This window comes from Tachyglossus aculeatus, chromosome 21 (genome assembly GCF_015852505.1).
Source record: "Tachyglossus aculeatus isolate mTacAcu1 chromosome 21, mTacAcu1.pri, whole genome shotgun sequence".
NCBI lineage: Eukaryota > Metazoa > Chordata > Mammalia > Monotremata > Tachyglossidae > Tachyglossus > Tachyglossus aculeatus.
The window spans coordinates 22,933,645-22,958,274 of record NC_052086.1 but is presented as its reverse complement, the minus strand read 5'-3'; the positions used below and the strand labels follow the sequence as shown (position 1 = coordinate 22,958,274).

At 44.1% G+C, this 24,630-nt stretch overlaps 1 protein-coding gene across 1 annotated transcript in view; it reads right to left on the bottom strand.

Moving 5' to 3' along the window:
* Window positions 1-23,647, bottom strand: part of PPTC7 (protein phosphatase targeting COQ7) — a 58,433-nt gene extending 34,786 nt beyond the window's left edge. The window contains exon 1 of the mRNA XM_038762554.1: window positions 23,235-23,647. Within this exon, the coding sequence (XP_038618482.1) occupies window positions 23,235-23,469 (235 nt within the window). The 5' untranslated portion in view covers window positions 23,470-23,647. The remainder of the gene's footprint in view (window positions 1-23,234) is intronic.
* Between the last annotated feature and the right edge of the window lie 983 nt (window positions 23,648-24,630).

Below are 24,630 nucleotides of genomic sequence, written 5' to 3'. Positions count from 1 at the left end.
GTCTGTCTTATTTGTCCAGTAGGAACAAATAAAGACTGCTCTTCTGTGGTCTTCCAGAGACGGTGATACAATCCTGACCATTACCTACGCAAGCATTTCTTTAGCTATCAGCGATATTAATATTCAAGAGCACTTCAGGAATGGGTGGAATTCATGCAAGAGAGGCTGTGAAAGGCTTTCCCTGCAGGTAATTGTATCGAAAGGTATATATTTTAAAAGAGTATCACTAAGATGGAAAAATCAGAAACTTATTCAGAAATTCTATTCTGACTAATAGCCGAGTTTAGTTCTCTAGAAATGAGGATACAGAGACTTCCTTCCTCTTGTTTAAAAAACAAGTAAATGGTGTATTCCCATTGCCAAATTTCCCCAGAGATCCTGCCTGCCTACCTCCTCTGTGCATTAATCACACAAAGTTGTCTTCTTCCAGTCCCTCAGTGACTAAATCTACATCAAGGATGCTTAGAAAAATTTCAAAGCAGAGCATAACCCAGGGACTAGCACACACAAACTCAGAGAAAAACCAAAAGAGAATGGGCATAATCCACTTATACGATCGAAAGTCTACAGCACACCAAATTGCAGTTCTGTTAGAAGATAGTAAAGGGAAAGGAAAGAAGAAAAAAATCAGGCACGAACAGCTGCCATTTTGGGTTCTGGATTCTCAGCCAAAAACTACGACTATTACAATTCAGCAGATGTAAAAGCTATATAAACTGCTTCACCCTCACATTTTAAAGCACTACGTTACCTTCAACAAAATGGCTTTGGCCACTGGCTAGGATCGGAGCCTGGTAATCTTCAGATTGCTAAGTACGATTTAAAAGTCCTTTACAGGGTTCAGAGCAAACTCAAAATTAAATAAAGTCAGGAGACAGTGAAGTCTCAAGGTCAACCTGGCCACAATCTGAGCAGAGTGCTTCCGCTTAGGCACCACAATTCCAGAATGGAATCATCTGCTTAAAGTTCAACTGTAACTTTGGTAGCAGGCAAAACAGAGAGACAGAGATGTCCTGGTGTTCATGTGGGCTGCTGGCCCTAATTCCTCAGAGGCCATGAACAGTTGAAGGTGAAGACACTGAAAAGGTCATTTCTCTGCCTTGCAACAAGATCCCAACAGATCCGTTTCCTCAATGTGGCATTACTGATCACTAGATGAGAAACAAACATAGACTAATGAGTTAATTTGCTTTTCTTGCAACTGGGGGAAGACTGTGAAGTTGCCCCTACGCTCCAAATCTGGAGACTTTTACCTACTACAGAGGGGAAGAGTAAAGGAATTGTTCTTTGAGTCAGGAGAGAATTAAGAAAAGAGGCAGTTTGATCATATTCCACAAGCAGAAGGGAATGAACTAAGGTGCTTTGGCTCACAGACAGGGGAAAACCCCAGCTGGAGCGGGAAAACTTCCTGTTTCCCAGCCTTCAGAATTAGTCAAGGTCTCACGAGGTCAACTCACCATTCCATCATCTGCACTGTTACTCCACTTCGAGAGGAACCAATGTTCAGCAGAAGTTTTGCAAGAAATTTGCTTAACATTAAGCAGTACAGGGAGCATTCACCTTTTCTTTAGTAATTCTCTTCAGCGCTAGTTTTACAATAATTATAATAATAATAATGGTATTTGTTAAGCGCTTACTATGTGTCAAGCACTGTTCTGAGCGCTAGGGTAGATACAAGGCAATTAGGTTGTTCCATGTGGGGGGCTTACAGTCTTAAATCCTCACTTTTACAGATGAGGTAACTGAGGCACAGAAATGTTAAGTGGCTTGCCCAAGGTCAAACAGCAGACAAGTTGCAGAGCTGGGATTAGAACCCAAGTCCTCTGACTCCCAACCCCATGCTCTTTCGACTAAGCTGCTTCTCATGCTGCTGCTTCTTTATACTTTGCTCAAGGAGGTCCTTGACAAATGCCACTGCTACTGATGGTGATGGAGGAAGACTAGTACTCATCCAAACTTAATAACAACGACTGTGGCACTTGTTAAGTGCTTACTTTGTGCCAAGCACTGTACTAAAGTGCTGGGGTAGAGACAAGATAATCCCATATGGGGTGCTCTGTCTAAGCAGGAAGAAGAACAGGAATTGAATCCCCATTTTACAGATGAGGACACTTGAGGCACAGAAGATGAGTGACTTGCTCAAGGTCACACGGCAGGCAGTTGGCAGAGCCAGATTTAGAACCCAAGTTCTCTGATTTCCAGACCTAGGCTCCTTCCACTGGTCCAAGGTGAATCTCATAAAAGATAAAAACCTGCAGTACAGTTGAGGATAATCTTTTAGGAGACACTCCCAGTTCTCCCACCCCACTAGGGCTTCATTCTTGCAAAACTTGGGGTAAAGGGAAACTGGCACCATAGTACTCACAGTGACAAGCTCAAATGAGGAAGCAGTTCCTTCTATAAACACAGCAGGCCAAGCCCCAATAAGGAACATTCTCTAATCGTTTCCAGTCAAAAGGGGTTCCTCAAACACTCAAAATAGCAAAACTGGGATATACCAAGATATTTGGAAAATGGATCTGGTACTATTATATTCACTAATTAAAATCAACAATGGTAGTTATAGTTGAAGCTGAGTCACCGACTTGTATATACTTATGACCTTTGGACCTTTACGTTGGCACAACAACAACTGGCATTTCAGTATCAACCCTCCATTCTGATTACAAGAATCAACTCGGAATTCAGCACCTAAAGGTTAACCTATTTATGACAAACACGCCTTGTATTTCTGACTGGCTTCCAAAAAGCAGGCTGCTTCTCCCTGGTTTCCTCATTTCCCTCTATAAATACAAGAGCTGATCTGAACTAAAATATTAATCTCTGGAATAGGTCAAAAGCCATCTTTAGAATTAGCACTGAGTCTCCTGGCACTTTTAGATTAATATAAAAAATGTGGGTAAGTTCATTATGGGGAGGCATGCACGTTAATTACAAAGCAACTCCACGACACTAACTGTATTTTAAGAGTATAAAATAAACAAGCATAACAACATAACTCAGCAGTCTAGACTGCCTGAGAACCAACAATTTTTACAAAATTTGACTAACTTAAAAGCCACTCATTATCTAAATAAAATGGACTCTCCTGCTTCATTTGGAAAAAACACAGTTTTGTGAAAGGCAACTTTGAGTTCATCATTCCAAAAGGTCAAAACAGACGAATTAGAGTATAGTAACCCAGACTATAGGTACATTGCCAATTACATACTTCTCAGGAATCTCCTACCGTCAGCTCTCCCACAAGCCCTTTGTTGGGTAGGGACTGTCTCTGTTGCCAAACTGTACTTTCCAAGCGCTTAGTACAGTGTTCTGCACACAGTAAACGCTCAGTAAATACAACTGAATGAACGAAAATGTATCCTAAATATGCCAGGAACAAAGCAGATGCAAAATGTTGTTACCAAAACAGGCCAACAATGGCAGGGAGGATTCCCATGGAACTTCAGGTAGCCCCAAGGCTCTCAAAATCCTTCCTTCTAGACCATCAATCAACAGTATTAAGTGCCTGAATGAGAGCACTGTACTAAGCAATTGAGAAAATAATAGAATTAGTAGATACAATCCTTGTCCTCAAGGAGTTTACAATCTGGAGAGGAGGTGGATGACAACTATGACAGGGTAGGGAGGAGAGCGATGGACCATGTACTAATATAAATGAGAGAAGCAGCGTGGCTCAACGGAAAGAGCACGAGCTTGGGAGTCAGAGGTCACGGGTTCAAACCCCGGCTCCACCATTTGTCAGCTGTGTAACTTTGGGCAAGTCACTGAACTCCTCTGTGCTTCAGTTCCCTCATCTGTAAAATGAGGATTAAGACTGTGAGCCCCCCGTGGAACAACCTGATCACCTTGTAACCTCCCCAGCGCTTAGAACAGTGCCTTGCACATAGTAAGTGCTTAATAAATGCCATCATTACTATTATTACACACAGGACGAAGAAATAAAGTTTAGAAGATACGTACATAAATGCTGGGGGTGGGGGCCGCTGTGAGTATTCAGTGTGTTAAAGAGATATGGAAGTACTGAGGTGGTAGTTGTGCAGATATAAAATGGGGAGACTGGAAATCAACCAGGAAGACCTACTGGGGAAGATGTGTGTGGTGAGCAAGAGTGACTCCATCTTGTATTATTCGACCCCAGGATCAACTAGGCCAAAGGACTATTTAGAGGAGAAACTGTATTATCTTCCCGAGGAGTTCTGAAGACCTGAATTGTTGGAGAGGAGCCAAACTGTTTTGCAGAGGGCTGAAGAAGGGGCTAAATTGCTCTGTTGGGCAGGAAAAAGACTGCTGGATGAGGCTATGCCAGTGGGGGAGTAAGCCGGGTTGGGGGAAAAGTCGCCTTTCCCTCTGGCTTACCCAGTAATGAGTGGAAGTCAGCGAGCAATCCTGAGCAGCCCCCTTGCTGCAACCTTCCCCCAAGAACAATGATGACGATGGTATGTTAGGCGCTTACTATGTGCCAAGCACTGTTCTAAGCGCTGGGGTACATACAAGGTAATCAAGTTGTCCCATGTGGGGCTCACAGTCTTAACCCCCATTTTACAAATGAGGTAACTGAGGCACAGAGAAGTTAAGTGACTTGCCCAAAGTCACACAGCTGATAAGTGGCGGAGCTGGGATTAGAACCCATGACCTGTGACTCCCAAGACCGTGCTCTTTCCACTATGCCATGCTGCTCCCACAGTGGATAAAAGGGGGAAAGAAATGGCCCTCTGCCTGTCATGGAACCACCTAAGCCATGCACTATGACACCTAGAGCTGCCGTGGGCAAGCACCCAAGACTTGAACCAGGACGACAATAGGGTGTGGGCAGTCCGACTTGAAACTCCTCCAATGTGGGATCATTTTCACCAAGATTTGGGGAGAACCATTTGGACTGATAACTATAGGTGTTGTGCTCTGTGTGTGTGTGCACGCACACGTGTGCATGCGCATACGCGCCTAACCCGTTTTAGTAAAATAAAGCTTTCCACTGAAACACTGGTGTTTGGTTTTACCTTTTGGAACATGTCATTTGAGCTCCCGAATTAAAAAGGGAGTAAAATCACTGGTTAAGGGTTCATAGGTCGAGCGCCTGATACCGTGGGGGAGTGCTCCCCAGGTGGGGCTCATGACAATATGATTTAAGGAGTGTTTGAAGATGGGGAGAGCTGTCGTCTGTCAGATATTCAATCAATCGTATTTATTGAGTGCTTACTGTGTGCACAGCACTGCACTAGGTGCTTGGAAAGTACAGTTCAGTAAGGTATGAAAGGGGAGGGTGTGAGGAAAAGGTGGCATGGAGTACTGAGTGAGAAGGATGAGGCAGAATAAGTAGGTGGGCTTGTGAAGAATGAAGAATGTGAATTGAGGGTATGGTGGGAGAAGATAGTGGGCAAGTAGAGGGGCAAGGGCTTATTGACTGCCTTACAACCAACAGTCAGGAGTTTTTGGTTGACGCAGAGAGGGATGGGTAACCATTGGAAGACTTGGAGGCCTGAGAAACGTGCAAAATGGTACTTTAATAATGATCAGAGAGCAGAGTGAAGTATGGACTTGTCAGGGGAGGGACTCTCCAGTCTTCCCCTGGGAGGAAGAAAGATCAGCCAAGTGCCTGGGCTAGAGGGGGAGCCATGTCAATGGAAAAGAAATGGATCCTACTGGGCCACCAACCACCTTAGTGCTCATCTCTATATGTTATGTTTTCAGGTAATGAAATAAGAATAACGATAGCATTTATCAAGAATCAAGCTCTGTGTTACATGCCCTGGGGTAGATACAAGACAGTCAGATTGGACATGCATCCTGTCTCACACAGGACTTATGGTCCAGTAGGAGGGCAAACAGCCTGTGAGCCCGTTGTTGGGTAGGGACCACTTCTATATGTTGCCAATTAGTACTTCCCAAGCGCTTCGTACAGTGCTCTGCACACAGTAAGCTCTCAAATGCACTTGAATGAATGAATGAATGAACAGGTACTTTATCCCCATTTTACAAATGAGGAAACTGAGACACAGGGAAGTTAAAGTTGCCCCAAATTACACGACAGGCAAGCAGCAGAACCAGGTCTAGAACACAGGAGTCTTCTGACTCCTGTATATATGTTTGTACATATTTATTACTCTATTTATTTATTTTACTTGTACATATCTATTCTATTTATTTTATTTTGTTAATATGTTTGGTTTTGTTCTCTGTCTCCCCGTTCTAGACTGTGAGCCCACTACTGGGTAGGGACTGTCTCTATAGGTTGCCAACTTGTACTTCCCAAATGCTTAGTACAGTGCTCTGCACACAGTAAGCACTCAATAAATATGATTGATTGATTGACTCCAAGTCTCACGCTCTTTCCATTAGTCTTCCTTAATGAAAATACTTTTAGTTTTTAATAAATTGTATTTATACCCTTACTTGCCTTTTATATAATCAGCAATTTATGTCCTCTCATCTCCTTCATTAGACTGTGAACTCGAAGAACAGGAATGGAGTCCTTTACTCTGGCATATTTCCAAACACCTAGTATTGTCCTCTACACAAAGTCACAGTAGGACCCAATAAATACTACTTTTGGCTAGGGGGAATGGGGAGTAGTTCCACCCATAAATCTGACCCCGACCCCTCCCTAACATAGGACGGTCGCTCCTCTGCTACTTTCCCCGCTTCTCCCAATGATTGGCTCTGTGGAGGTGCCACAGGGTGGGAAGATGAGTAGCGTAAGGATTGACTACGGTGTTGATTACTACTCCCATCCCACGTACCACCCACCATCTCAATTGCCAGGAAGTAAAGCAGGTGAGCCTGCTTACTGGTTAAGTCAGGACTGGGTCAGGACGGCCCAAAGAGAGGTCGCCTTATGGGAGTAGGAATGCTAAAAAGCCAAACAAGCTGCAGGTCCTGACATTATATGTTGAGTGAGGGGGTAAACGGAGGCAGGGAGATAGGTGGGATACAGGCTGGGAGGAGGCAGGCTACAATTTTGCAGCCTTGATTGAGAACTCTCAGGACCTGTCCAAGACATACAGCTCAAAAAGCTGTAGGGGTGATTGCCCACATGGAACTGACACCTAATGGTTAGAAAACCATTAGAAATCTGCACCTACCAAATAGTGTTTATCCTAATATCATCAATCAGTGGTATTATATACTGAGCACTGTACTAAGTGCTTGGAAGAGTACAACAGATTTGGAAGATACAATCCCTGCCCTCAAGGAGCTTCAATCTAGTGGGTGAAGACATGTATCAAAATAAATTCCAGAGAAACAGCAGAGTCCAAGGATCTGAACTTAAGTGTTGTGGGGCTGGGGTAGGCATTAAAGTGCTTATAACATAATACTGATACTGATATAGGGTATCTGAGTGGATGGGAACCAAGACGAAGCAGGAGAGTCCATTTGAAAGTCCAAGTCCTGTTTAAAAATGCATTGCAATGAATGGGGATTTAAAAAATAATAATAATGGCATTTATTAAGCACTTACTATGTGTAAAGCACTGTTCTAAGCGCTGGGACAAGGTGATCAAGTTGTCCCACGGGGGGCTCACAGTCTTAATCCCCATTTTACAGATGAGGTCACTGAGGCATAGAGAAGTTAAGTGAGTTGCCCAAAGTCTTGCCCAAGTTAAGTCACTTGCCCAAAAATGGGATGGTCAACCAGACATGCTTACGTTTTTAATCATGGACAAAGTTAAGTGATCAGAGATGAATTTCAAATACAGGAAAGCTGTGTTTGGATTTTACCGTTTCCATCAACAATAGGAAGACACTATTTAGAATGCCACTTTTGGGTAAGCAAAAATCCTGATTTGAATGACAAATCAAAAAAAGCAATCATAGAAACTACTTCTACTGATCTTCTACTCTTCTACTACTAGTCCTGACAGAAATGTTGCACAAATTCAATTAGTCAATCAACTGTATTTATTGAGTATTTACTGTGTGCAAAGCACTATACTAAGTGCTTGGGGAGTACAATATAGCAGAGTTTTGGTTTTTTTATGGTATTTGTTAAGTGCTTACTATGTGCCAGGAACTGTACTAAGTACTGGAAAGATGTAAGATAATCAGGTTGGACACAGTCCCTGTCTCACATTAGGCTCACAGCCTTAATCCCCATTTTACAGATGAGGGAACTGAGGCACAGAGAAGTTAAGTGATTTACCCCAAATCACACAGCATACAGGTGGCAGAGCTGGGATTAGAACCCAGGTCTTCTAACTTCCAGGCCTGTGCTCTCTCCACTATGCCACGCTCCTTGTTCCATGCCCAAAAGGAGTTTATGTTGTAGAGGGGGAGACAAATTACAGATGTGTATATAAGTGCTGTGGGACTGCGGGTGGGGTAAATAAAGGGTACAACTGCAACTGCAAGGGTGACGTAGAAGGGAGAAAGGGTAGGGGAAATGAGGGCTTATTCGGGGAAGGTCTCTTAGAGGAGATGTTATTGTAATAAGGCTCTGAAGGTAAGGGAAGTGATCGTCTGTCATATATGAAGCGGGGAGGGAGTTCCAGGCCAAGGGCCGGATGTGGGCAAGGGGTTGGCGGTGAGACGGACGAGACTGAGACCTCGTCTCAGGTAGTGTTAAAGAAGAAAAGTGAGTGTGCTTGACTGTAGTAGGAAATCAGTGAGGCAAGACAGGAGGGGCAAGGTGATTGAGAGCTTTAAAGCTATCGACAAGGAGTTTCGGTTCAATACTGGGGTGAATGGGCCACCGCTGGAGGTTCTTGAGGAGCGGGGAAACACGGACTGAATTTTTTTTTAGGAAAGCAGAGTGAACTACGGACCGAAGTGGGGAGAGACGGGAGGACAGCAAGAAGGCCGATGCAGTAGTCAAGGTGGGATAGGGTAAGTGCTTGGATCAATGCAGGAGCAGTTTGGATGGAGAGGAAAGAGCAGACTTTAGCAAGTTGTGAAAGTAGAACCGACAGGATTTGGTGACATGTTGAATATGTGGGTAGAGAAGCAGCACAGCCTTGTGGATAGAGCTCGGCCCGGCAGTCAGAAGGACCTGGCTTCCAAACTCAGCTCCACCACTTGTTTCTGCATGACCTCAGGCAAGACACTTCACTTCTCTATGCCTCAGTTACCTCAGCTGTAAAAAGGGGATTAAGGTTATAAACCCCATGTGGGACAAGGACAACATCCAACCTGATCACCTTGTATTTACCCCATCGCTTGAAACAGTAAGTGCTTAACAATACCATAAAAAAAAGAATGAGAGAGATGAGCGGAGGATGATGACAGGTTTAGGGACTTATGAGACAGGGAGAATGGTGGTGCTGTCTACAGTGATGGGAAAGTCAGAGGGAGGACAGGGACTGGGTGTGAAGATGAGTTTTGTTTCGGACATGAATTCTACTAAATGATGACAAATAAGCTTGTTTAAGTTGAAGTGGAACAATGCTGGCTAATTTATCTGAATCAGTAAATGTTTTATGATGGAATCATTAACTTTTATTATGCTGTTATAGATGAAATGAGACCTAGTCAAAAGAGCACAGGGGGAGACAGAAAACCTGCGTTCTAGCCCTAACTCTTCTCCAAGCCTGCTAATAGACCTTGGTCAAGTCACATCATCTCTGAACCTCAGTTTTCTCATCTGTTAAATAGGAATATAAATTTTCTCACTATTTCACAGGGAAGCTGAGGAAAAAAGTGAAAATGTGAAAGTCCTATGGGAAAACGAAAGTGCCATAAAATTTTAGGTATTATTGTTAATAATGGTAATAATAATAATTAAGCCCTATTTTCCCCAGCTCCCTCTCTTTTCTGTGTCGTCTATGAACTTGGATTTGTGACTTTTGGCCATTTGATATTTGCTCCACCTCCAACCTCACAGCACTTATGTATATATCTTTAAATTCTACATTATAAATTATTTATTTATATTAATGACTATCTCCTCCCCCAGTCTGCAAGCTCATCATGGTGGGCAGGAAGCCTGCTTGCCAGCTCTGTTGTACTGTGCTCTCCCAAGTACTTAGTATAGTGCTCTGCACATAGTAAATGCTCAATAAATACTACTAATGATGGTGATAAACAATATCCATTTGTCTGACTCACCTTTGTTTTTTCTACAAACCAAAACTGAAAACACCCCATTCTAATCTGAGAATGCTACATTCATCTTTAACCAGCCTGTACTGTTTTCCTTGAAGATTCTTTTTCCTTCTTAGGCTTTAATCTGTTAGGCAAGCGATTTTTCCATTTTGCTACCTGCCAAGCAAGATACTTAGCCTATCCATCTTCTTCCTGCATCTTATTCAACTGGCACTTCAACTTTTTTATCTTTTCAATTTCTTCAAAGGAGGGAAGTTTCACCTAGGGGAAGAATGTGGGACTAGAAGCCAGGTGAACAAGGTTGTAATCTCAGTTCTGCCAGTAACTTGTCATATGGTCTTCAGCAAGTTGCTTAACCTCTCTGCGCCCTCTGTTTCCTCATCTGTAAAAGGGGGAGAAAATACCTCATTTCCCTACCTTACAGCTTGTGCGTCCCACCTGGGCTGGATAAGATTATCTTGTACCTACCCCAACACGTAGCAAATAGTACGCACTTAATAAGTGCCATCATTATTTTTACATTGCACTTGAGCCATCCCATTGTTCTCTGGGTTTCATTTAGCTTGACTTCAGACTTCATCTCTTTCTTGGTGTATATTGTTGAAGAACTTTATAACACAAACTTCAAAAGTTATCTTCTTCATTGGTGATTCATCAAACAGTGAAAGTCTAATTTTTACTAAATGGATATACATTGCCTTCCTACTCCTACGTTCCAACTCAAAAGGTCTTAGGTTGATGACTTCCTATACCTAGTTAGCAGCTGGAGAGAAAGTCAGTGTTTAAAAAATTACCCAGATAAAACCAGGCTAAATATCTATGGGGCGATTTCATTACCTAGAGGCACTGACAATCCACCGAAAAACCATCCATACCGTTACGTCAAAAACAAGCAGAAGGAAACAGTCAACTCTCAATTTTGCAGGTCAATCTCTGAAATCAGTGAATCAGAAAAATAGAAGAATGTCTCTCAAAAACAAGCAGAAGGAAACAGTCAACTCTCAATTTTGCAGGTCAATCTCTGAAATCAGTGAATCAGAAAAATAGAAGAATGTCTCTTTAGGCATAGGTTGGTGGGTTTTGGGCTCAGGCATCTCACTGTGTCAGCTATTTGGTGGTGCCTCCAAACAGCTGACATGGTGGCACACTCAGGCCAAAATATTTCCATCCTCTGTGGCTAGATCTGCAGCTCTGAGACAGGCTGTAGATATCCAGCCCCCCAATGGCACAAGTCCTGCTTCAAACTGTGATCTCGCTGCTAAAAAAATCGAGAGAATAATGTATGTTCACTATAACAGGCAGCCTTTGACCAAATGCATTCAGTTACAATAAATGGTATTTACAATGCTTTTGAATTTACAGCATTTTTAACTTTGCTACTCATCTTGACAACATTAGCCTCATTTATAGCAATAGCTCCAGGGCAAAGGGTGATGGGAAGGGAGCATATGGGGACTTCAGACAAAAGAAAAATAATTTTAAGAGTAGCAATGCCTGGTGGGGGGGGGTTAAAAAAGCTGGAGGAGTGTGGTGGGAGAGGATGGGGGCAGGTTATAGATTGCCAGGAAGCGCCAACATGGCAGCAGGAAAGCTGGCTCTGGGGTTTCTGTACTGAAGCTGCTACCTCCACCATCAATCAATATTTATTCATTCATTCAGTGCAGGGCACCATACTAAGCGCTTGGGAAGTACAAGTCAGCAACATATAGAGACAGTCCCTACCCAACAATGAATATTGAGTGCTTACTATGCACAAATCACTGTACTAAGCACTTGGGAGAATAAAACAGAATTAGCAGACACTTTCCTTGCCCATAACGAGCTTAGAGTCTAGCGGGGAGTTTACAGTCTCGAGGTCCACCATGATGCAACAGCAAGAGCAGTGGGCAGCAGGGAGAGAGGTAGCAACTTCCCCATCATTGTTGACACCATCACTGTCCTTCCTGCCTCACAAGCCTGCAACCTTGGCATTATCCTTGACTCCCACCACCGTCCTTCCTGCCTCACAAGCCTGCAACCTTGGCATTATCATCATCACCATCATCATCATCAATCGTATTTATTGAGCGCTTACTATGTGCAGAGCACTGTACTAAGCGCTTGGGAAGTACAAACTGGCAACATATAGAGACGGTGGGCTCACAGTCTAAAAGGGGGAGGAAGGAAAATGAGTCATTATCCTTGACTCATCTCTTTCCTTCAACCCGCATAGTCGTCAGTCACTAAATCCTATCATTTCTATCTGCAAAACATCTCCTGAATTTGCCCCTTCCTCTCCATCCAAACTATTACCCCTCTTAGTCAGCCCTTGCCACATCCCTTCTCAACCTGCGTCAGTCTCCTCGCTGAGCACCCTGCCTCCAGGATCTCCCCTCCCCAGTACATACTTCACTCTGTTGCTAATAATAATAATCATAATAATAATAATAATAATAGTACTTGTTAAGCACTATGTGCCAAGCATGGCACTGAGGCAGATAGAAGATAATCAGGTTGGACGCTGTCCCTATCCCTTGTGGGGGAAAAAAAGTTCTGTGCAAATCTCCCCTCTCAGAAATTCCCAATGCTTGCTTCTATATCTCTGCATCAAACAGAAACTCCTTGCCACAGGCTTTAAAAAGGCAAGCACCTCTCTCCCCTTTAATTGTCCTCACTCCTCTCCTGCTACAGCCCAGCTCCTTTAATACCAACCTACTTTTTGTTCCTCATTCTTGCTTCACCTGCGGTTGACCCCTTCCTCACAACCATCCTCCTGCCTGGAACTCCAAACGGAAATACCCCCACCTGCAAAGCTCAACTAAAATCATATCTCCGGGTCTCTCTCAACTATCTGGTCAACCTCCCACCCGCTTTTTCCCTCCCTAATGCTTCACCCATGCACTTCATCCCACTCCCTACGTCCCTGGGTACTCAACCCACCCGCCCCCACAGCATCTATATACATAGCCTTAATACTCGTTATCCTTACCTGTTAATTATTTTACTGTCTGTCTCCCCCACTGGACTGTAAGCTCCTTGAGGGCAGGGGTTGTGTCTACCAACTGTACTACACTCTCCCAAGTGCTCAGTAAAGTGCTCTGCACAAAGTGCTCCATAAATACCAATGATTTATTTCTTCACTGAAAACTCTGATGCCTCAGTTCTATTAGTAGTTATTAAAGGTCTACCTAGTGCAGGGTACTGCACTAGATGCTTGAAAAGCACCCTCTAGACTGTGAGCTTCTTGTGAGCAGGGAATGTGTCTACCAACTCTGCTGTCAATGGTTATACTGAACTCTCCCAAGCAGCTTAGTACAGTACTCTGCACAGAGTAAGCACTCAATACACCTGATTGATTGAATATTCATTCATTCATTCAATCGTATTTATTGAACACTTACTGTATGCAGAGCACTGTACTAAGCGCTTGGGAAGAACAAGTTGGCAACATATAGAGACGGTCCCAGCATGTCTACCAACTCTAATGTACTGTACTCCCCCAAGCGCTTAGTACGAATGCTCCACGCACTTCGTTTCTCTAATCCTAACCTCACTGTGCCTTGATCTCCTCTACCACACCATTGACGTCTCGCCCTCCCAACCATAACCGACAGACAACAACTCTCCAGGGGGTTCAAAGCCTTACTGAAGGCACATCTCCTCAAGGGGAACTTCCCTAAGCCCTCCTTTCCACTTCCCGAATTCACTTCTGCATTGCCCTGACTTGCTACCTTTATTTATCCCCCTCCAGCCCCACGGCACTTATGTACATACCTGTAATTTATTTATTTATAATAATACTAATTATAATAATCATGGTATTTAAGTGCTTACTATGTACCAAGCACTGTTCTAAGTGCTGAGGTAGGTACAAGGTCATCAGGTTGTCCCACGGGGGGCTCACGATCTTAATCCCCATTTTACAAATGAGGTAACAGGCACAGAGAAGTGAAGTGGCTTGCCCAAGGTCACAGAGCAGACAAGTGGTGGAGCCGGGATTAAAACTCACGTCCTCTGACTCCCAAGCCCGCACTCTTTCCACTAAGCCACACGGCTTCTCTGTGTCTGTCTCGCCCTCTAAACTGTAAGCTCATTGTGGGCAGGGGATGTGTCTGTTTATTGTTATACTCTCCAAAGTGCTTAGTACAGTGCTCTGGACCCAGTAAGTGCTCAATAAATACGATGGACTAACTGTACTAAGCCCAAAAGCAATAGGAAACTCCAGGAAGCAGGCCTACCTTGGTGTCAGGGGCAGCAGTCTTACCTGAAGCAGGACTGAGGGCAGGGTTGCGGAAGCCGCCACAAAGAGGAACAGCTTGGGAAAGAACAGGCTTTGTCGTTTGGCATGGCTGTCCTAAGCAAAGTCACTTAACATCTCTGTGCCTCAGTTGCCTCATTTGTTAACTGAGGAGTCAATCCTTGTTCTTCCTTCTAGATTGTAAGCCCGTTGAAGGAAGGATACTCTGTCCAACCGGACTGTCTTGTATAGAGGCCGGCACTTAGAACCATGCTGAGCACCTAGTAAGCACTCTACCACAATTATTATTATAAATATTTTGCTTAGCGAGTGAAAAACTTTTTGAAACTATTTTAATGAAACATAGCTAGCCAAAACAAAATCCCATCCTAAAATAAAAAGCTTGCTGCACAGGTTTACACACACACACACACACACACAGTAACTTTCTGTATCATGACAGAGGGCATTCCAAAAAGGCACAGGGTTTTTGAAAGCCTGAATTCAAAACATTTCACAGAAGTGATACCAGATAATGGCTTTTCTTACACTGAAGTATAGCTTTTCTGATGCTAAGCTTAATTTACTCTTTCAGAGCATTTTGTCATCAAACCCACTAACCAAAACCACAGGAAATGTTTACTAACAACTTTGTGCAAAATATTGTACCAAAAAATCCAATCTTTTGTTTACGGTAAAACAAATTAAAATAATCTTCATTTAAGGAAGAATTCTTCTGTTTCAGTGAATGCACTGAATTTTTAATTTCCACTAATTTCATCCACCCTAATGAAAAATGAGAATAACTTTAAGAGTAGAGTTCCTTTTGGTTTGTTTCAAACAGATACCATGTAAAGTTCTACAATAGTAAGGTCTGTAGGAATGTGTCAATATTACACTAGTTTGAACATGACAAAAGAAAAATGTTTACATTCAAAAGGACACAATCTCAAATATACTGACATGTTTCCTGAGTCATACCATGGGACAAACTCTATTTGGATACTATTGTTAATATTCAGGATAGGTTTTGCATGGTTACAGTAAAGTGGGGCAAAAGTTTAGGAAGTCGGAAACAGTTTAACACCTGCTTTATTTTCCTACAGCCAAATTTCCTAAAACAAGCACCGTTTTTTGGTATTTTGAATCAGGAAATATCAAGAAAGGCAGGTTTAAAAAATATGTAAAGCTTTTAAGAAAAACTATCAACACTGAGCTTTAACTCTGAGAAGCAGCAAGGCCTAGTGGTATTCTTCCCAGGCCTGGGAATTAGAAGAATCTGGGTTCAACACTGACAAAGCCACTTGTCTACTGTGTGACCCTGGGCAAGTCATTTAACTTCTCTGTGCCTCACTCACCTCATCTGTAAAATGGGGATTAGGACTATGAGCCCCAGGTGGGAAAGGGACTGTGTCCAACCTGATTAGCTTGTGTCTACTTCAGTCCTTAGTATAGTGCCTGGCACTTAGTAAGCGCGTAATAAATGCCATAAAAATAAAATTAAAAAACTCAGTAGTCAAAGCAATGGATGACAAAGCACTCAAACAGCCACAAAACAACTAGCCAGGTAAAGCACTGTCTAACCCCTGATATTTCCATGAACTAGACAATGGTATTCGCTTACCAGATATACAAGAGACAACCATTCTTAGTTGTCATTTATTTTTCCCCTTCTTCTATGTTCCGATCCCCTGAAGTGACTAGCAGGCATTCTGCGAGTGTACCGTGTGATTTTTTTTTTTAAAAGCACCTACCTTGCTTATTAAGCCATATTACAAGAGGCTAAAAGCCCATTTTGTACTACCTTACAACACTAATTACCTCAAATAAACTACTTTATTAAACATTCAGATTGTTCCAAACCTTACACAGTGACCGCCTCTGAACTCAGACTAAAGGCCAAACAAGTGAAATTCAGTACTACAAAATTATAAGCCCCACTCACAGTGAGTCAGAATGGTTGAGTAAGCCATTGTGTAAAAATGTCTTCGCGTCATTATTCTAGAGGTCAAAATGATTTTTAAATGATACACCTTCCAGGCTTGCACAAATGGTTTCCAACTCAATCTTCTGTGCTTTATGAGACTACTATCCTGCCACAATGGAAAAGAGGAATAGCAAGTTTCTTGATGTTCTAGGATGCAGAGGGATTTGTTGCATTTCAATTATGAGTCATGCAATTGGTAGCAGACGCTAGGAAAACATGGAGGGCGAAAGGAAGAGAGAAGGGAGAACATCAAAAGTAAGGGAATGGGAATGGCTGTTTTCTTATTTCATTATTTTTAACTTCTAACACGCATAATATAAAAGAACCGTACTTTTACTTAAAAATCGATACAACTAACCCCAGGGTGGAAGGCGAAAAAGCAAAAGTACCAGTTCTAGATCACTCTGGTCTGAACTAAGGAAAAGCAACTGCCCAAGCCCATTTTCCAGGAGATGGGTGGGGTTGTGTTGGGTGTGGTACAATTAGACCACATTGACTGTCTTTTCCTAAATTAAACCCCATAAGAACTTTCTGTGAAAGCAATAACGCCAAGTACACTTTAGTCACCGGATGACTAACAGACAAGGGCAAGTAATTTCTTATGTAAAAGAAACAAACCGTTATCTGTACCTGGAAAAAAAAAATGACTTAGCTTTCACTCCAAAATAGCAAGTCCTGGATGACTAAGGTGAAGAACTGCAGTTACTGAAGCATTTTAATTTTCTAAAATAAGAGTACCCCTCCCCACGATTTAAATATATTAGCCCTAGGGGCTGAAAGGCTCAAGGTAGATGACACAGAGCTGCTTCTTAATCACAACTGAACATTTCAATTCATCTGGAATATCAAGAACCAAAACTTACTGTCACTTTCACAGCGTGTGAACTGATGTTCTCCAATCAGTTCATAATGAGAAAGTTACTATTGCACAAATTCAACCATTCACAGCAAACCTAGCAAGAGGGCAAAGCTAATTCACGCACTCTGATGACAGTTCATCTTCTATGCCACCTTCTTTGGCCCACAACCTCTCCATAACTATTACTCCCTAGTATGATGGAACTAAAAGGGGCCCAAAGACCTATGAAGGTAGGGGAAATATAGAAAAGAGAGTCACTGAAGAAAGGCTGAGAAAATTAGATTAGTCCAGAGAAAGAAGGGGTGACAGTAACAGACTTCAAAAATATGAAGGGCTTGGTGAGTGTTTGGGAATCTGGACAGAAAATTCAGGAGGGAATGGTCTTATACTCAAACGGGAGATTTGTGACTGTGGAAGACTTTCTCCAGCATCAGGGGGATAAAACTGGAATAGGCTATGAAGGAGAGATCTCTCTGCCTAATGGCTTTTTATTAAAGAATTGACAACTTCCTGTCTTGGATGGTTTATTTAATCACCTCTCTGGTGTTGGTGGCTTCCAGCTCTACTACTTTATGATTCGCAGAGGCTTCTTCTCCTGACTGTAAAAAGAACTCAATACACAGTGACGTGTTTCGGCTAATACCTACTAGGGAGTGGGTTCTGGCACTTTCTGGTCCCAGGATGCCACGAAGCTCATCTCAAACCGGCAAATAATAGTAATAATAATGATGGCATTTGTTAAGCGCTTACTGTGTGGTAAAGCACTGTCCTAAGCGCTGGGGGGATACAAGGTGATATGGTTGTCCAACGTGGGGCTCACAGTCTTCATCCCCATTCTACAGATGGGGGAGCTGAGGCACGGAGAAGTTGGCTTACCCAAAGTCACAAAGCTGACAAGCAGCGGGGCAGGAATTAGAACCCATGACCTCTGGCTCCCAAGCCGGGTTCTTTCCACTGAGCCCGGGGCACTTGTCCTGCTTTTTCAACCCCTCCCTAAGATCTTTCCACCCTTCAAATGACCCCTTCTATAACTTCCCCACTAACCTAGCAGTCAGAAATTTAGTAAGCACAAAGGGCAGCTGGAGGGAAAGAAACTGGACTTCCAAAGAAAACCCCCACAGGACCCGGTTAGTGCACTCTCCCATTTGCTCATCTGTTAGGAGTAAATACATTTTGGGGGATAAGATATACAAAAAGTATCGTCAGACTTTCAAAAGATTACAAAGATGATCGGCCTGTGAAACTCAGACTCAGGCCATTGACACAGATACCTTTATACAGCTAATGATCTTCAAAGGAGACTGCAGCATATCGGTAGAGATAACACGGATTGATCGGTTATTCTAGGGCTCTTCTTTGACTTTACAATTATGCCCTGGCCTCTTCCAATCCCAGTGTGCTGAATGAAGCAGCCCACAGCAACGCTTCAGTGGCAGGTGAGGTGGGAAGTGATGAGGGAAGGAAGCAGGAGTCGTAGTTGGGACAGGGATAGGAGATGGGAGCTAGGGGCTTGGGAGTCACAGTTGGGAGCAGAGCACTGAGCCACTTCTCCAGAGGAACCCAAACCGTCAGTTGGTCAATCATATTTATTTAGCACTTACTGTGTTGCAGACCACTGTACTAAATGCTTCGGAGTGTACAACATAACCATATGGCATGGGAAGCAGCGTGGCTCAGTGGGAAAGAGCCCGGGCTTTGGAGTCAGAGGTCATGGGTTCGAATCCCGGCTCCGCCACTTGTCAGTTGTGTGACTCTGGGCAAGTCACTTAACTTCTCTGTGCCTCAGTTCCCACATCTGTAAAATGGGGATGAGGACTGTGAGCCCCACGTGGGACAACCTCATCACCTTGTATCCCCCCAGCACTTAGAACAGTGCTTTGCACATAGTAAGTGCTTAATAAATGCCATCATTATTATATGACAGGCAGGCAGTTTCACCTCCAGATTCAGCTCAGGCATAAAGGTGGCTCTGCACAGACCAGGGAGGAGAAGCCCCTTCAGATAATGCTCTTTCACTTAACGCCCTGTATTTCTGGAGATGACCGAGTGCTAACCCATACACTAAAGGTTGTTTGCTAACCTTAATGCTTATTTCAGAGGGTCAAATTCCAAAACGTATCAATTCTCTTACTTCAAGACAGGACCCAATTAAAGTTAGAAAACTCTTAAATCCTTCTCTGACAGAACGTAAGAGATTCATGGGGCTTTAAATTTTATTTTTGAAAGAGGGGGTTTGACTAGTGAACCGTGACTGCACTTTTGGAGCCCCAATGAAAACTCTACTCAACCGAAATCGAATTTATCCAGCATACTGGTCACCCTGTAAAGGTTTAAAATTCAGAAACCTCAAGTTAATTTGGGGCCTAGTGGGAAGAACCTGGGCCTAGGTGTCAGAGGACCCAAGCGCTTAGTACAGTGCTCTGCACACAGTAAGCGCTCAATAAATACGATTGATGATGATGATGCCACTTGCCTGCTGTGACCTTGGCAGCGTGGTCTAGTGAGAAGCCGCATGGCCTAGGAGAAACAGCCTGAGTGAGCCTGGAAGTCAGAGGACCGGGGTAATCCCGGTTCTGCCACATGTCTGCTGGGTGACCGTGGACCAGTCCCTTCACTTCTCTGTGCCTCAGTTACCCCCTCTGTAAAATGGGGATTAAGACTGTGAGCCCCATGTGGGTCAGAGACTGTGTCCAACCTGACCACCTTGTATCTACCCCAGCTCTTAGAACAGTGCTCGGCACACTGTAAGTGCTTAATACCAGAATTGTTATTATTATTACTTCTCTGTGCCTCAGTTTCCTCATTTGAGCTCCACTGGGGAAAGGCACTGTGTCCAATCTTCATATAATGTATCTACTCCAGTGCTTTGTACATAGTAAGCACTTACATACCACAATTATTATTACCAGTTATTTTGGTGACTGGAAAACTCGCAAAAATACTGAAGCTCAGAAAAAGAAATGGAAGCCAATATTAGGACACCTATACTGTGTACAGTGATTTTTTAAAAAAATATCAAAATTCAAGTCCCTTATGTATCACCTGTTAACCTACGATGGCTACAACTTGGAAAAGCAGTACATAGCACATGTTCAAAGAGCAAAATAGAGAGGTAGCCAACTAATGGAAAGAGGACTCCTAATAGTCCTAGTGGAAAAGATGTAGCTCCGGAGACTAGCTGACTTCAGATCGAATTTCTGTATCTCTCTGCAAGTCCCTGCATTTTCTGGGGGTCTTTTTTCCTTAAAGGTTAACAGTAACCTGTTGCATAACACTAAGTAATGATTTTCACATCAGGTAATGGGTCACTCATAAATTGAACAGCTACTGACAGTTCATTCTTCTACCAATTCTCAAATACAGCCAGCCGAAATTTTTGTCACAGCCCCATAAAACAGTCAAATCATTAAATATATCTACTGAAAGGTTCATTTCTCATGCATTTTGCTAAGTGCTTATGTGGTCGGCAATCCACCAGTTTTGGACCGTTTATCACTACTAGTTTAAATGAAGCTGCAGCAAAGTATTTTTTTTTTAAAGTCAGAGCTCCAGCCCCAGGACTCTAAACAGGAATTCTAGAGAATTTGTGATAATTCCCTAGAGATTAGATTTACATCTTTGTAATTAGGATGTAATTCTTTCATCAGTTACAATTCAGGGATATTAAAAACCCAACCTCGCACTCCGAGCCGAAACCACAGATTTGACCTTTGAACTCAAACTCAATGTCACTGTGACCTTCACCGGGTAAGGAAGTTCTTCAATTTTCAAAATAAAGTTATATTGCATCAAACAAGTGGCACGTATGAGTATCATAAAAATAGCCCAAGCTGCCTAGCCAAAAATTATGGGAAAGTTTCTGGTTGCACATGGATACCACACTAGGCCTTGAAGTTACCGGTAAGATATAGGCCCGAGGCACCTAAGATTTCCTGCGATTGTTAAGTAGAACCTAGCTCATTTTCAATGGCTTTTCTACCCAGCTAGAACTTAAAACTGGGGCAATCCTCAGTATACTATTTAGGAAACCTCTTCCTTTCGGTAAAATCTACTGTTTTCAAGGTCCCGAATGACCTTGAGGGTAAAATTACTCTGAGCCGGTCCTTCCCTCCCCCCATTCTCGTGGGGAAGGGGAAATCAAGCAATATACATTTCCATGTACGTATGTATATACATACTTGTGTATCTTTTACCGGCATGAGGTCTCTCCCGCTAGGGAAAGAATGCAACGTTGGCGACCTCCCCACCGATTCTGGCTTTAGGAAGATTCAACGGCAAGAACTTTATGTTGCCACCTTGTACTTCCCAAGCGCTTAGTACAGTGCTCTGCACACAATAAGCGCTCAATAAATACGATTGAATGAATGAATGAATGAAAGAACTGACCCCAGAAGTGTCCCGGAAATGAATGGACTCCCCTGGAGCCAAATAATTCAATCAGACCCCACCAAAAAAACCCCAAAAAACTGACGGATGGGCCCCGGAGACAAAAAAACGCTACTCCCATTCCGTCTCAATCAATCAATCGCATTTATTGAGCGCTTACTGTGTGCAGAGCACTGTACTAAGCGCTAAGTCTCCTCGTGGGATAATGATGGTGGTATTTGTTAAGCGCTTATTATATGCAAAGTACTGTTCTAAGCGCTGGGGGGGCTACAAGGTGATCAGGTTTTTCCACTTGGGGCTCACAGTCTTAAACCCCATTTTACAGATGAGGTAACTGAGGCCCAGAGAAGTTAAGTGACTTGCCCAAGGTCACACAGCTGACAAGTGGCAGAGCTGGGATTCGAACCCATGACCCCTGACTCCCAAGCCCTCGCTCTTTCCACTGAGCCACGCTGCTTTCGGGTGGGCGACCTGGACTTCCCGGGGGCGAGCAGCTCGCCGGGCTATCGGTCAGCACGGTAGGAGGGGAGAGAGATCAATCAATCAATCGTATTTATTGAGCGCTTACTGTGTGCAGAGCACTGTACTAAGCGCTTGGGAAGTCCAAGTCGGCAACATCTAGAGACAGTCCCTACCTAACAGGGGGTTCACAGTCTGAAGGGGGGGGGGGGGCAGAGAACAAAACCCAACGTACTAACAAAATAAAATAAATAGAATAGATATGTACAAGTAAAATAGAGTAATAAATATGTACAAACATATATACATATATACACACACACACACACCCCGGCCCGGAGACTGTGAGCCCTCCGTGGGGCAACCTGATAATAATAATAATAATGGCATTTACTAAGCGCTTACTACGTGCAAAGCACTGTTCTAAGCGCTGGGGTGGTTACAAGGTGATCAGGTTGTCCCTCGTGGGGCTCACAGTCTTCACCCCCATTTCACAGGTGAGGTAACTGAGGCCCAGAGAAGTTAAGTGACTTGCCCAAAGTCACACAGCCGACAACGGGTGGAGCCTGGATTTGAACCCACGACTTCGGACTCCAAAGCCTGTGTGTGCTCTTTCCTACTGAGCCACGCTGCTTCCCTTACCTTGTATCCTCGATCACCTTGTAACCTCCCCAGCGCTCAGAATAAGCCCTGCTGAGAGCTCACCTCCTCCAAGAGGCCTTCCCAGACTGAGCCCCTTCCTTCCTCTCCCCCTCGTCCCCCTCTCCATCCCCCCATCTTACCTCCTTCCCTTCCCCACAGCACCTGTATCTATGTTTGTACATATTTATTACTCTATTTATTTAATTTGTACCTATCTATTCTATTTATTTTATTTTGTTAGTACGTTTGGTTTTGTTCTCCGTCTCCCCCTCTTAGACTGTGAGCCCGCTGTTGGGTAGGGGCTGTCTCTAGATGGTGCCAATTTGTGCTTCCCAAGCGCTTAGTCCAGTGCTCCGCACATAGTAAGCGCTCAATAAACACGACTGACTGATTCAATCAATCAATCAATCGTATTTATTGAGCGCTATGTGCGGAGCACTGGACTAAGCGCTTGGGAAGTACACATTGGCAACACATAGAGACAGTCCCTACCCAACAGTGGGCTCACAGTCTAAAAGACTGATTGATTAGACTAGTGCTTTGCACATAGTAGGCGCTTAATAAATGCCATTATTATTATTATTTTAAAAAAGGGGGCAGCCCCGGAGCAGAGGGGAGGGAAGGGGGGGGCGGGGGGGTCCCCTCACCGAGCACATCGGCGGAGCGGTGCCGGGCCACGAAGCAGGCGTCGTCCCCGTAGCAGGCCCCCTTCTTGAGGAGGCCCTTGCGGAAGTCCTTTCCGAAGCCGCAGCCGGCGGTCACCAGGCCGTAGTCGCCACAGCCGCCGCCGCCGCCGGCCCCGCCAGCCCGGGGGTCGGTCTGAGAGAGGCCTCCCAGCACGGCGCGGGCCACCAGCCGCCCGTACGACAGCACGGAGAACATCGCCACAGCCGCCAATCTTCTCCTCAGCAGCGGCGGCGGGCCCGCCCGTCCGGCCCGGTGCTCCGGCCTCTCCTCCTCCTTCCCCCGCCGTCCCGGGCGACGAGCTCAGGCCGAACGGGGTCAGGGCCGTCCGCCCGTCCGCCCCGGCCGCGCCTCAGCCCCGGCCCCCACGGCGCCCGCCGCCATCTTCGCCTCCTCAAGCGTGTTCCGGCCTCAAGCGTGTGCGCCCGCCCGCCCGCCACACACCCCTCCTACTAAGCGCAGGCCCCTCCCCGGGGCCCCGTAGCAATCAATCAATCAATCGTCACCGCCCCGTGCGACTTGGACCAATCAATCAATCAATCAATCGTATTGATCGAGCGCTTACTGTGTGCAGAGCGCCGGACTAAGCGCTTGGGAAGTCCAAGTGGGCAACATCATCTAGAGACGGTCCCTATCCAACAGTGGGGTCACAGCCTGGAAGGGGAACCCAACTAAACATGTTAACAAAATAAAATCAATAGAATAAATATGTACAAGTAAAATAAATAAATAGAGTAATAAATATGTACAAGCGTATATACTTGTAGTCGATCAATCAATCGTATTTATCGAGCACTTACTGTGTGCAGAGCGCCGGACTAAGCGCTTGGGAAGTCCAAGTGGGCAACATCATCTAGAGACGGTCCCTATCCAACAGTGGGGTCACAGCCTGGAAGGGGAACCCAACCAAACATGTTAACAAAATAAAATCAATAGAATAAATATGTACAAGTAAAATAAATAGAGTAATAAATATGTACAAGCGTATATACTTGTAGTCGATCAATCAATCGTATTTATCGAGCACTTACTGTGTGCAGAGCGCCGGACTAAGCGCTTGGGAAGTCCAAGTTGGCAACATCATCTAGAGACGGTCCCTATCCAACAGTGGGGTCACAGCCTGGAAGGGGAACCCAACCAAACATGTTAACAAAATAAAATCAATAGAATAAATATGTACAAGTAAAATAAATAAATAGAGTAATAAATATGTACAAGCGTATATACTTGTAGTCGATCAATCAATCGTATTTATCGAGCACTTACTGTGTGCAGAGCGCCGGACTAAGCGCTTGGGAAGTCCAAGTTGGCAACATCATCTAGAGACGGTCCCTATCCAACAGTGGGGTCACAGCCTGG